Source organism: Quercus lobata, chromosome 7 (genome assembly GCF_001633185.2).
Source record: "Quercus lobata isolate SW786 chromosome 7, ValleyOak3.0 Primary Assembly, whole genome shotgun sequence".
In the NCBI taxonomy this organism is placed as follows: Eukaryota; Viridiplantae; Streptophyta; class Magnoliopsida; order Fagales; family Fagaceae; genus Quercus; species Quercus lobata.
Genome location: NC_044910.1, coordinates 19,064,881 through 19,078,110, shown reverse-complemented (window position 1 = coordinate 19,078,110; position 13,230 = coordinate 19,064,881). Strand labels below are relative to the sequence as shown.

The 13,230-nt window shown below is 37.6% G+C and overlaps 1 protein-coding gene across 7 annotated transcripts in view; it reads left to right on the top strand.

The window, feature by feature from the left end:
- Positions 1–13,230, top strand: part of LOC115952900 (valine--tRNA ligase, chloroplastic/mitochondrial 2) — a 68,740-nt gene that overhangs the window by 40,399 nt on the left and 15,111 nt on the right. For all 7 annotated transcript variants that reach the window (XM_031070239.1, XM_031070237.1, XM_031070241.1 and 4 more), the window contains 2 exons: positions 4,494–4,544; positions 4,630–4,742. In XM_031070239.1, coding sequence (XP_030926099.1) covers positions 4,494–4,544; positions 4,630–4,742 — 164 coding nt within the window. The remainder of the gene's footprint in view (positions 1–4,493; positions 4,545–4,629; positions 4,743–13,230) is intronic.

The following is a 13,230-nucleotide window of genomic DNA, read 5'->3' as shown; positions in this document are numbered from 1 at the left end:
AATTCACCGTTTCCTAACAATTTAAGCTTTTGGGAAAATTGGAATTTATCATAGTATCAAAGTAGAAGGTCTTGAGTTCAATCCCTATCTCCACTCTACCTCCAATTTAAAATGTTAAAAATCTCATGTGTTATGCCCCACTTTTGAAGGGGGAGTTCGGGTCCACACATGAGGGAAAGTGTTAGAATTATGGTTAACTGATTAAATTTATCATTTCCTTACAATTTAAATTTTTTGGACAATTGGTAATTTATTAAAAATTACAAAGATCAAGCTACACAAATAATTTCGAAAAAGAATAATATTCTGTGGTTGTCATCCAGTCATATACGCATCTTAGGAGTTAGGAATAAGAGTTTTAGGTGATCTTTCACACGCTTTTAAGATCCAACTATTTCTTTTTCTCCAAATGCTTCACATTAGACAACAAGGGTGTATTTGAAATGCCTATCCTTTGAGATCTACCAACTGACCTTGCCAACTAGATAACAGATCAATCACGCTTTGACATGTGACCCACTGATTTCAGAAAAGACTTAAAACAGTAGTCCCCAACTCTCTAGCGATATCACAACAAATAAGATTACAACCAGTCGCTCCAAAATCACAATCTCCCACACAGGCTAAAAGGGCTGAAAAACAAGTGAAACTTCAACAAAGAAACAACACTCCATAACACTATCCAAGGAGGACAAGCCTCTCAAATTCACAAAGCAAAAAAAATTTCACAAATCTGCAAATAACCATCAAACTAATCTTCCTTGGTCTGATTTAGCCCTTATGGGACTAGGCCCAACCAACAAAACAAGCAAAAAAGCTCCAAAATCACACATCGAAAAAAATATGCCGATAAACCCAAAAGCCATTGGAAAATATAGATAAGGTGATCCATTGTCTCCTTTTCTCTTCGTCATTGTCATGGATACAGTGGGTAAAATGTTGGATAAGGCTGTCAATGAAGGCTGTATATCAGGCTTCAAGGTGGGCCATCTAGAAGGAAGTTCTTTAGTAAAGTCTCATCTCTTTGCTTACGAATTTTCTGTGACTCTGATGTTGATCAACTTTTGCTACTACGTATGGTGCTCATCTGGTTAAAGGCAGTTTCAGGTTTAAAAATTAATCGGGGCAAGTCTGAGTTGGTTCCTATGGCAGTGGTTCCGAACATTATGCTTTTGGTGGATGTGCTAGGATGCAAGTAGGGTGGGTCTTCCTTTGGGTGCTAATTTCAAAGAAAGGACATGGAATCCAATTTTAGAGAAGGAGGAAAGGATATTTGCAGGATGGAAATGTTTATATTTATCTAAGGGAGGAAGAGTCACTTATATTAAGAGTGCTCTTTCGAGCTTGCCTACCTACCTTCTTTCTTTATTTCCTATTCCCACAGATGTGCTTATCATATTGAAAAACTCTTAATGGAAATTTTTATGGGGTGGTATGGGGGAAGAGACTAAACCTCATCTAGTTAAATGGGCAGATGTTTGTACTCCTCTTTCTTCGGGTGGTTTGGGTATTAGAAGATTGTTTACCCCAATATACTTCCTGTATTCTTGGGTGACTCGTTTCTTGATTTACATAATTTTAGTACTTATATAAAAAAAGACCATTCACTCTAAATGGCTCCTAAAAATTTCACAAAAATTACCTTATTTACTTTGAGAGAGAGGCAAGTAAACCATATGATCGCCAGTCCAAGCTGTCTGTACCAGCCCCAATGCCAACATGGTGTCATGCTGAGGTCAGTGGACAGATGCTGATGTCAGCACCCTCTATTATCCCAGGATCAATTTGATTTGGTCTAGGGCTGGATCAGGGCACTCTGATGCCAAGTTGAGTTGTAGAATATGAAAATTAGGGTTAACAGAGAAAAAAGGGAAGAGGAGATTAGGGAGAGACAGAAAAGTAAGGTTTAGGGCATAGTTAGTCAAGCCCACACCTAGCATCTCTATATATTAAGAGGATTCACAAAATTAGTTATTGCCCTTTTCACTTCCAAAAATATCCCTAATTTAATTAATTTATCCTTATTCCTAAAAATAAGAAATGAGGTTAAAACCGTAAATAGACAAAAGTTAAAAGAAAAAAAGCTATTGGTTATTAACTTCCCACTAGATAGTCAACATTAACTTCCTACTACCCACGTTAAAAAAAAAAAAGAAAATAACTACCCCTACCAAAAAAAAAAAAAAAGGAAAAACTATCCCATGTTTCTTTTTTAAACTATTACATTATGTATATATATATATATATATATTTTTTTTGGATGTATTACATTATCAATTTGGATTTGGATAAACACGCAAAAGCTTCTAATTAAAATAGGAATCCTATTCTCTTCAGAAAAAAAAAATAAATAAATAAAAATCCTATCTATTTTTTCAAATTGTGATGAAGGAAAAATTTTGATACTAAACCCCAACAAAAAAAGAGAGCCTCATTGCACGCACAAAGCGGTGATGAGGCTAGTATATTTATATTAAAGCAATTTAGCAAGATTGCAAAAATATACTTTAAGCAATATAAATAAAAAAGTGGATAGAGAAAGTAACAACAATAACTCAACAGGTCTGATCAAGATTAGCAATAGAACATTGCATGTGAGCCGCTAAACACTACTTAAAATGCTCAATATGATACAGTTCCGAAAAATCCTCTAATAGAACCTGATCTCTGCACCATAAGTCATGCCAAAATTTGAGAGCTAGTGCCCTTATCCACGTCAAATCTACAAAGGAAGGAGGTGCCTCTTGAGGTAGAGGTCATTGGCATGATGCCTTAATGTCAAAGACTGTAATTATACCATGTTTAATTTGATTAGGAATTTGATAAGAATACCTCTGATGTGAGGATCCTTTAAGACTGGTTTATTCTATCCAGAAAACCCTAGTTCAAATATATTCTATCCAGATAAACTTGAATTATCTCATATATTCTACTTTAAGACATTCAATAATGTTATGTCAAAAATTAAATAAAATTGAGATAAAAAATAGATAACAATAGTTCACATAAACTCAAATGAAAAAAATTAAATTAAGACAGGGTAATAAATTGGGGATTGTATAAGATAAGAAAAACTATATTTTTGTTAGTCAAATGGTACTAAATTGAGGGTATGATTGTCACTTATATTATAAATTTTCATAGCCTTTAGAATGTAGTCACCCACCTTTTTTTGAGGGAATCCACTTTACCATAGAATTGAGGTTTGGTGGCAATTCATATGCTTGTGGACATCTGAATTCCCTTGGGCTACAACCAAACAAGGGAAGGTTTAAAATATATTAGGTTCACGGGAATCTTGAAAGATGACATGAGGACTAGGAGTTGCAGTGTTTAGATAATTCCTCTGAGATTTTATTTTCCATCCAAATTAGTTTGTGTATGAAAGACAAGGTGATTTGGAAATTAAGAAAAATGGGTGTTTCAGTGTTTGCCTTGTATTATTAGGGCTCTAAGAGGGAATTCTGTTTCCAAATTCCCTTGACAGGCAATATGGAGGGTAAGGCTCCTTTGAGTGTGGCTTTCTATGTGTGGATGGCTACTCAGTACTCACCATGGAAAATCTCTAGAAATGAGGTATGGTGGTTGTTAATTGATGTGCAATGTGAAATGGCATGCGGAGCATGTTGATCATTTGCTTTTGCATTCCTCAATAGTGAGGGTCATGGAATTTCATGTGTGGTTTTTGGAGTAAAGTTGGTAATGCTTGAAGCATTGATGGGAGAACTACAAAGCTGGGGTTGAAACCTATTTCACTCATAAAGAGGGTTTCAGATGCGGCAGATTTGGAAGGAGAGAAATCAGAGAACTTTTGAAGGGCTAGAGTTAAATATTGAGAGGTTTAAGTCCCAATATGCAGGCACTCGTTTCTATTGTATGTCTTTGGATGGAGTCAACCTTGGGATATGTAATTCTATAGGCTCTTTGTACCCTTAAATGGACGGGACAATAAGGGTGATACAGCCAGTATACTCCATTTGTTTCCATTACACTTTTTGTATTTTTCAATCTTAATACAATTGATTGTACTTATTACTCCCTCCATCCTATTTTGTTTGACTTATTTAGAAAATCCAACTTGTTAAGGAAACATCATGTAATGCATTTGAGGATGCTTATCTCAAAAAAAAAAAAAAAAAAAAAACATTTGAGGATGAAATTTACTTAATTTTGAAAGTTGAGGGACTAAATTGGCACAATTAATAGTTGATGGACTAAATTGACATAATTAATAGTTCAAGGACCAAATTGAACATTAATACTCTGTTGTTGGACGACTAGATTAGTACTTTAACCAAAAAAACCATAAATGTGAAGATAAATATTTGCAATTACTCATAGCCATCATGTCATCAAGGATATATATATATATATATATATATTATTTTTTAACTTAAGATTAGGATTTTTCATTTCGTTCTAGATGTAATTAGAGCACCTATAAGGTAGGAAATACATATTTTGTATATTTAAAAGTTTTTTTTTTTTATCAGTTTGACAGTGAGGAGTCTCTAATTGGGATACCTTTACCAGAACGTTGGGTGGTAAGACAATTGTGAAAATTTGTTTTCTGTATTGCCAATTCAATATATCTCCTTTAGTTACCATTTTTCTTTCTCCTAATTCCAGGTCTCGAAACTTCATTTGCTTATTGACATGACCACCGCAAGTTATGATAAATTTTTCTTTGGAGATGTTGGAAGAGAAACATATGATTTCTTTTGGGGTGATTTTGCTGATTGGTAAGTCAGATAATAATAATAATAATGAAGATTTTATCAGAAAATAAATCTTTTTATTTTATCCATATTCAATTATATTTTAGAGAATAGTCACTTAGTGCCTGTTTGGATTGAGCATCATCCATTACTCATAACTCAAACTCAGTTCCCATAACTCATATCACTATCTCTATTTTTTCACTCACTCAAATTAAAACTTGTTTGGTTTCATTCTTGGTCCCTATAACTCAAAATATTAGAAAAAGTGCTGGGACCCATTTACTGTGCTGGGTCAGAACAGTCCCTTCTCTTTCATTTTTTTCATTTCACACCTCCTTCCCCACTTTGACATGTTTCACTTCGAGCTATCACTCACCATTGTTTATGGCTTTCAGAGAGAGACAGAGGGGTGGCATGGCATAACTTTTCTTGCATTATGCTAAGAGCCTAAGATAATAATTCAGCAATCAACCACCCGCCATTGCTTCTGTGTGGCCTGGAGCTGGAGATAAAAATTTGAAAAGATAAAAGCTTTTGCGATAGATTTGTACCAAACAACATGCATGGTGATCAAATTATCAATGTATTCCATATTTCCATTGACTCTAGACTTGATGGCTACAAAATTTATTCCTATTATAGCACAACACAAGCTGAAGATAGCTAGCCACACCATAACAGCATCAATGGTGTGTAAAAGAGAGAGGGACCATGTCCTTTGGTCAGACCCAAAATTGGCAGAACAGACCGCCAGTGACAGATCATGTCCTTTGATCAGCTTGTGTCTTCAGCTGGACAGCTTCTCAACTTTGGATGCACCAGATTCTTCAGGGGAAGAAAAGTGAGAGGAGGAAGAGAGATGGTGAAAGAGTGTGGGTGTGTGGTGCTGTGAGAGTGAGAGAAGAACAGATGAGGGTGTGCCATAGAAAAGAAAAAGAAATGAAACAAAGAAAAATGAACCCAGCCCCAACAGTCTCAATTAATATGACATGACAACACATTGTTGTGCGTAGGGCTGTCCAACCCACCCAGCCACCCACCCGTACCCGACCCATGTTCACCCGATCCAACTGCTCCAGCTGTCCGATGCGGGTCCTGATCTCCAAAACCCAACGCCGGCGGGTCGGTTTCGAGTCCCCTCCAAAACCCGTGAAACCCAACCCGCCCGAAGACAGCAAATTCTGGCGAATTCTCCAGCTTTCCGACGAGTTTTCAGCTTGATTTGGCAGATTCCGGCGACCAAAACAATCAGATCCGGCATAGATACACCAGATTTGGTGATTCTCGGCACAATTTGGGGGAAAAATCATCGGATTTGAGGAAATCCTCACCAGATCTTGGCCGGATCGGGTGAGATCTCGCCAATTTTGCCCTTTTTCGGTGTTTTCTGTTGGGTTTCGGCTTCACCCGAAACCGATGCCACCTGATGGCAAATCGACCCGCAAAACCCGACCCTCTTAACGGGTCGGTTACAGGTTGGGCACCTGCCTACCCGATCTCTTACGGGTTGGTTGTGGGTTGGGCACAAACCCAACCCGCCCGACCCGTGGACACCCCTGGTTGTGCAACCCACCAATGCAACAATCTTGCCATTGAAACTCAAATCCAATAACTTGAAAACAGCAAAATCTTGTTTCCAGTTTTCATCACTCAAACTCAAATTTTTGAGTTTTGAGTGATGAGAACAAAGCTAAAGAATCTATCCAAACATGCATTTTCTCAGTGAGTCCCACACTTTTTGAGTTTTGGGTGATGAAAACTGAGTTATATAACTCAGTTTTTGCTTATCCAAACACCCTGTTACTGGGTAGAAACAAACCTAAGGTTTCTCCATAGATGTCTGGTACGGTTGGAAAGTGAGTAGCTATCCTCAGATACATAAAAGAATGATGTACATTTCCTTGATGTACTGGCCAAGTCCAATTAGTTGAAACTGAGTAGCTATCCTAAGTTACAGAAAAGAATGATGCACATTTCCTTGATGTACTGACCAAGTCCAATTAGTTGAAAAAACCATATACGAAGTATGAAAAAAATTATCAATTATATGGTTTCAGTTTCTTTATTAGTTTTTTTATGAAAATACCATTTTGGTCCCTACATTTTTTTTTTTTTTTTTTTGGATAAGTAAGAAAGATCTGTATAAATAAAGCTATTTTATGCAAAGGGGCACAAAATAATCTAGGAGTACAAAGAAAGAAAGGAAAGAGCAAAAAAGAAAACTTAAATACAAGAGAGAAGAGAACTAATAAACAAAGGGAGGGATTCACTAGATGTAATTTCCCAAGCCCGTGACCAATCAAACCAAGAACCACTGAAAGAAGCAAGCAACTGACCATCCGAACTATCCATATCCTCAAACATCCGCCTATTACTCTCCTTCCATATACACCACATCAAACACAACGGAACTAAATTCCAAATATGTGAAGAGTGCTTTCCCAACCAATTCTACCAAACAAAAAGAAGATATGGTATCGATTTTGGTAAGACCCATATAATGCCAAAGGATAGAAAAATAAAACACCACAACCGATAAGCCTTTTCACAAAGAAGCAATAAATGTTCTACTATCTCCCCACAACGACAACACATTACACGCCAGTAAACAAAATCGAAACCCCTAAGTCTCAAATTGTAACCCGTAAGTATCTTATCCCAAGTTGTAGCCCAAACAAAAAAAGAAACTCGTCGAGGTTTCTTAACTTTCCAAATACCTTCCTAGGAAAGACGATGGGAATAAGACCTTGGAATTCATTATAAAATGAACGGATGTCAAATTCCCATTCTTCTTCAACTTCCATTTCATGCTATCCTCATTTTTAGTTGAATGGGTGCTGGATTCCAAAATACAAAGGAAATCCAACCCTAAGTCCAACTCCCAATCATTCAGATCCTAAGTAAAACTTACATCCCAACTCCTCTCCCCCACCTCTACTAAGGAAAACTCTACATATACCTCTTTATTAATTGCAATCTTATACAAAATTGGGAAAGTCAATTGAAGAGGTTTCTCCCCACACCAACAATCTTGCCAGAGTTTTACTCTATTTCCCACTCCAATCTCAAACCAAGTATGTTGGTTGAATGTCTCCCAACCCATTCAGATGGCTCTCCATAAACCACAACCATGAACACCCCTACCCAATCTTGCCAGAGTCCCTAATAAGGCTTTAATAAAGGTTGTGAGTTTCCTTATCCCCAAGGCCTAGTGGCCATAGACGCACACTCTTTGCATCTTCTCGATCTTATTAGCCACATAAGTAGGGATGGTGAAGAGTGACAAATAATAGGTAGGATGACTCGATAACATACTCTTGAGCAACGTCAATCTACCATCTTTTGACAAATAAAGCTTCTTCCACCCTGTTAATTTCCTCACAGTTTTCTCCAAAATAGGATTCCAAATAGAAAGGGACTTATTAGGAGCCCCCAAAGGCTTGCCAATGTAAGACATAGGCAAAGACCCAACCCTAGAACCCAAGATATCTACCAAAGCATGCACATTATCAACCTCCCCTATTGGAACCATTTCACTCATATGCACATTTACCTTCTAGCCTGTCACAATTTGAAAATAGAGTAGCAACATTTGTATATGAAGAATCTATTCCACATCTTCATCACAAAAAATAATCTTATCATCTGCGAACAAGAGATGTGAAACATATACCCCATCACCCTGCCTATCCTCGGCCTTGAAACCTCGAATTAAACTTGCCCCCTCCACTCTCTTCAACATCCTACTAAAATTCTCCATCATGATTTTAAAAAAACATAGGAGATAGCGGATTCCCTTGTCTCAATCCCCTTGAACTTCCAAAAAAATCAGTTGGAGATCCATCTACCAAAGTAGAGAATTGAATTGTGAAAATACAAGTACGAATCTATTTACACCGCTTCTCCCCTAAACCCATTCTCTTCAGCAAATTTTGGAGTGCCTCCCAATTCATATGATCAAAAGCTTTCCCAATATCTAGCTTACAAATAAACCCTTGGAATCTTTCTCTTCACTCGGCTATCCGCATATTCATTCACAATAAGAACTGAGTCAAGTATTTGTCTTCCACCCACAAAGCCATTTTAGGACTAAGAAATTTGCTGAACTAGTACCCCTCCCAGACGATTTTCCAAAACCTGAGCCAATATTTTATACACACTCCCCACCAAACTAATACGCCAAAAATCTCTAATATTTGAAGTATCATTCTTTTTAGGAATAAGGACAATGAAAGTAGCATTTAGAGATTTTTCAAACTTACTATATTGATAGAATTCCTTGAAAACAGTTAATACCTATTTCTCCACAACTATCCAATGATGGTGGAAAAGAGCCATAGAGAAGCCATCCAAACTTCCATATCTCTAACAACATGAAGGATCTCCTCCTTCTCAAACTTCCTTTCAAGCCATCTCCTCCCTCCCCCCCACACACCCCCCCCCCCCCCCCCCCCCACCACAAAAAAAAAAATGATCAAACTCCAAACTGTCCTCAAAAGGTCTCTACTCCTTTGTCTCTTCATATAAATTTTTTTTAAATTGTTTAGGGAAATGTGTGTTGGGTTTGTTAACTTAACCCTAACGCATAAAATATTATTTATATATAAAAGAATGAGTACAATGATATTACTATTTTGCCCCTAACTTATACTCATAACAAAAGCTATACTACCTAGGCAGCCACCTCAGATTCCTCCTCATATATCACCCCATCCACTCTAAAATACCCAAATTATTATACCTTCTATAAGTTTGCCATCTTGTGAAAAAACTTAGTATTATTATTATCTCCTTCCTTGATAGATAACATCCTCGATTATCTATGATATTTCTATCTCAAACTTCCTTTCGAGCCACCCCCCCCCCCCCCCCCCCAAAATTTGATCAAACTCCAAACTGTCCTCAAAAGGTCTCTACTCCTCTGTCTCTTGATATAAATTTTTTTTTAAACTGTTGTGAGGGAAACGTGTGTTGGGTTTGTTAACTTAACCCTAATACATAAAATATATATATAAAAGAATGAGTACAACGATATTACTATTTTGCCCCTAACTTTATATTCATAACAAAAACTATACTACCTAGGCAGCCACCTCAGATTCCTCCTCATATATCACCCCATCCACTCTAAAATACCCAAATGATTATACCTTCTATGAGTTTTCCATCTTGTGATAAAACTTAATATTATTATCTCCTTCCTTGATACATAACATCCTCGATTTCTATCTCCACGATATTTCTTCCAAGGTAAGAAAGTGTTCAACCAGGGACCGCGTTTCAACCCTTTCACACTTCTCCACATTTGTGAGTCCAAGCTCTCCTTCCGTAGCATCTAATTTCTTCAAATTATCCAATAATTTTTTCTTCTTTCAAAGCCTTCAACTTTTTGGCAAGCACAAAACTAGGCGTACCAAAAAAGGAATGTCGATTCCACCTAGATTGAATTCTATCCATGAACCCATCCAACTTTAACCACATGTTTTCAAACCGGAAAAGGCTTTTTTTCCCTTGCCATTATCCTGCCTCCAAAAGGATTGGATAATGGCCAGAATTAGGATGAGGTAAAGTTTGCTGAATCACATCCGGATAGTGTAAAGTGTTCCTCCCAATCATGAGAAACCAAAACTCTATCTATACTAAACGTCGAAGGCTGGTCTGTGCCACTAGACCAAGCATACCTCCCTCCTTCCAAAGGCAAATCAATCAAATTGAGATCCTCAATAAACTCTGAAAATTTTTCCATAGCCCAAGTCAGTCTTGAACCTCCCATCCATTCACTTAGAAAACATACAATGTTGAAGTCCCCAATGTAGCACCACGGTACACTTCAATATTGTTGAATACCAACAAACTCATCCCACATGTGACCTTCTCATTATCGTCATTTGGGCCGTATACCCCTAAGCAAGCCCACAGAAAACCATCCTCCACCCCTTGCCACCGAACTGACACAGAAAAAGTTCCCACCATGTCCTCCAATTTTTCCAAAACCGTTCTATCCCACATAATGAGGACTCCACCCTCTATCTGATCAACACCCATAGCAACCAATCTAAATAAGGGCAACTCCACAAACTACAAACCATTTGTCTATCCATGCTAGCAATTTTAGTTTATTGTAAACAAACAACATCACTCCTCCACCCTTGTAACAAACTGTTATGATCCTAGTGTCTCACATTAGTTAAGTATAAACTTAACCATGTATTTATAAGCTCTTAGACACCTTCCCTTTGCAAGCCAGTTTTCAAGGGTGAGTTCTACCCATGGGTTTGTAACATTTGGTATCATAGCCAACCATCACCCCGACTAATCGGGTGTAGCTCATTGAGTATGGGATCAAATGAGTTGCGACTTTGTGGTCAGATCTTGGAAAGGGCGACCTAGAGGCTGGATTAAAATTACTGATAGTTGAGTGGAGCCACCAAAAAGAGAAAGGGCTACCAACGGGTCAGTGTCGCTAGAGTAAGCCGTCGTGGATGTCGGCTGTAGAGCATAGTGGTATGTTATGATCCTAGTGTCCCACATAGATTAAGTGTAAACTTAACCATGTGTTTATAAGCTCTTGGGCACCCTCCTTTTGCAAGCCGGTTTTCAAGGGTGAATTCTACCCATGGATTTGTAACACAAATTTCTTACTATGATGCGTTTCCAAGGGTCATTCAAACCTATAACATTCAACAAGATCATTTTTAGCTTCATCTAAGCACAAAAATCCCTTAGCCTAAGGTCTACACAGCCAACTCCTTATCTCGTTCTTAGATTTGGCTGTTTTGTTACCTCCAGTGGCTTCCCTATTCGACAAATTGGCAGCCTCCATTTCTTGTTCAACCTTTGTAACAAAGCAATACACATCTTCTCATATCAATTTAAAGGAAGACCAACCAATTTACTGAATGGACGAATTCTGTATTTCACCAGCCTGATCATCAAAACACAATACCTCATTGACGTTATCCAGTTCCATTGACAAATCCAAGCCCATGACAGTAGGGACAATCATCATTAAAGGATTACAATCAAAAGGGTAGTCACCCACACGAGAACGCAACTCTAGAAAATCAACCTCTCCCTCCACCAGAACACTCTCCCAACAAAACCAGTCATCCTAAGAAGGTATCACCATGATGCAAGGCCGATCTAACTCACAAACGGGACTTGGCCCTAGCCATACAACATCCACCACCTTACACAGTCTTGCCCCCCTCGCACATCCAATCAAAGCCATCTCGGGGCAAAAAGACTCCACCTAAACGCCACGGTCTCATCCCCACCCTTATTGCCCAAGGCCACAGATCCAGTACTCAACAAACCCAGAAAAATATCAGAGAAGTGTCTAACAGATCGCGACAAAGGTTGAAAAGACAACGACCACCAAATAGTTGAGACTAGCCCACATTGGAAGCATCAATTTGGACCCTACATTTTGGTAGTAGTCAATTTAGTCACTATTATTTTTCAACCTGCAGTCAATTTGGTCCAAAATGCCTACATGGCAAACAAATTTCACAATTGGACATTTAATTTTAAAAAATAATTACGATGCTGATGTATGTAAATTTTATTGGGCTTATAAGTGCTTACATGGAAAAAAAAAAAAAAAAAAAATCACATCAGACACATAAAATAAAATAAAAATTAAAAGGTTGAATTTAAGGAATAATTTTAATTAAATAAAATTCCAAGCTTTTCTTGCACTTTCTTGGCATCCAAACACCACCCTAGATAGACAATTTGAGAGGGAAGATACACAATTTTCCATCCAATTCAAAGAATCAAAAGACCTTGCACACAAAAAAAAAATTCCAAACCCTCCTAAAAAAGCACAAATCCAAACCAGATCTGATTCATCAGTGGATAGCGCGTCAGATCCGGATAAAGTGTGATACAATGGTTTTGCCAGAAGATTGCTGTAGTTCCTTTACAGATCTGTGATGTTCCTAATGAGCTTCGTGTTTTCAAGCTTGAGCTTTCGCGCATGTAGTTCGCATATGTCAGAGCCAGAGATTGACAATCCTCTTCCTGCTTTCAGATCTGATCCAATTGAGGCTTGAGAGGATCTGACTTCAGTGCTAATACTGTTCTTCTTGTAGTGACAATTTTACACGAACCAGACTTGAATCCCTGATTCACACAAATCCACCCAAAAAACAATACTTAATTAAAAAAAATTTCATACATTTTTGGTAAAATTCAAAATTAAAAACAAGTTTGTTTCCCAAGAAAATCAATAAATATCATTTTTCTTCTGTTTACATTACTGATCCGGAAATGAAAGCCTAGTTTCAGCAATGAAACTCATTCACTTCAATCAAAACAATATAAAGGTGGCGGAGGTGGGAAGCGTGGGAGTGAGAAGTGAAGATTTGTTTTGTGTGTAACTGTGTAAGGTCTTCTGATTCTTTGAATTGGTAGTGTGTATCTGGGTTGCACTTTGGTTCCGAAGGAAGTGCATTAAAAGCTTGAAATTTTATTTAATTAATTTAATTTCTTAAATTCAGCCTTT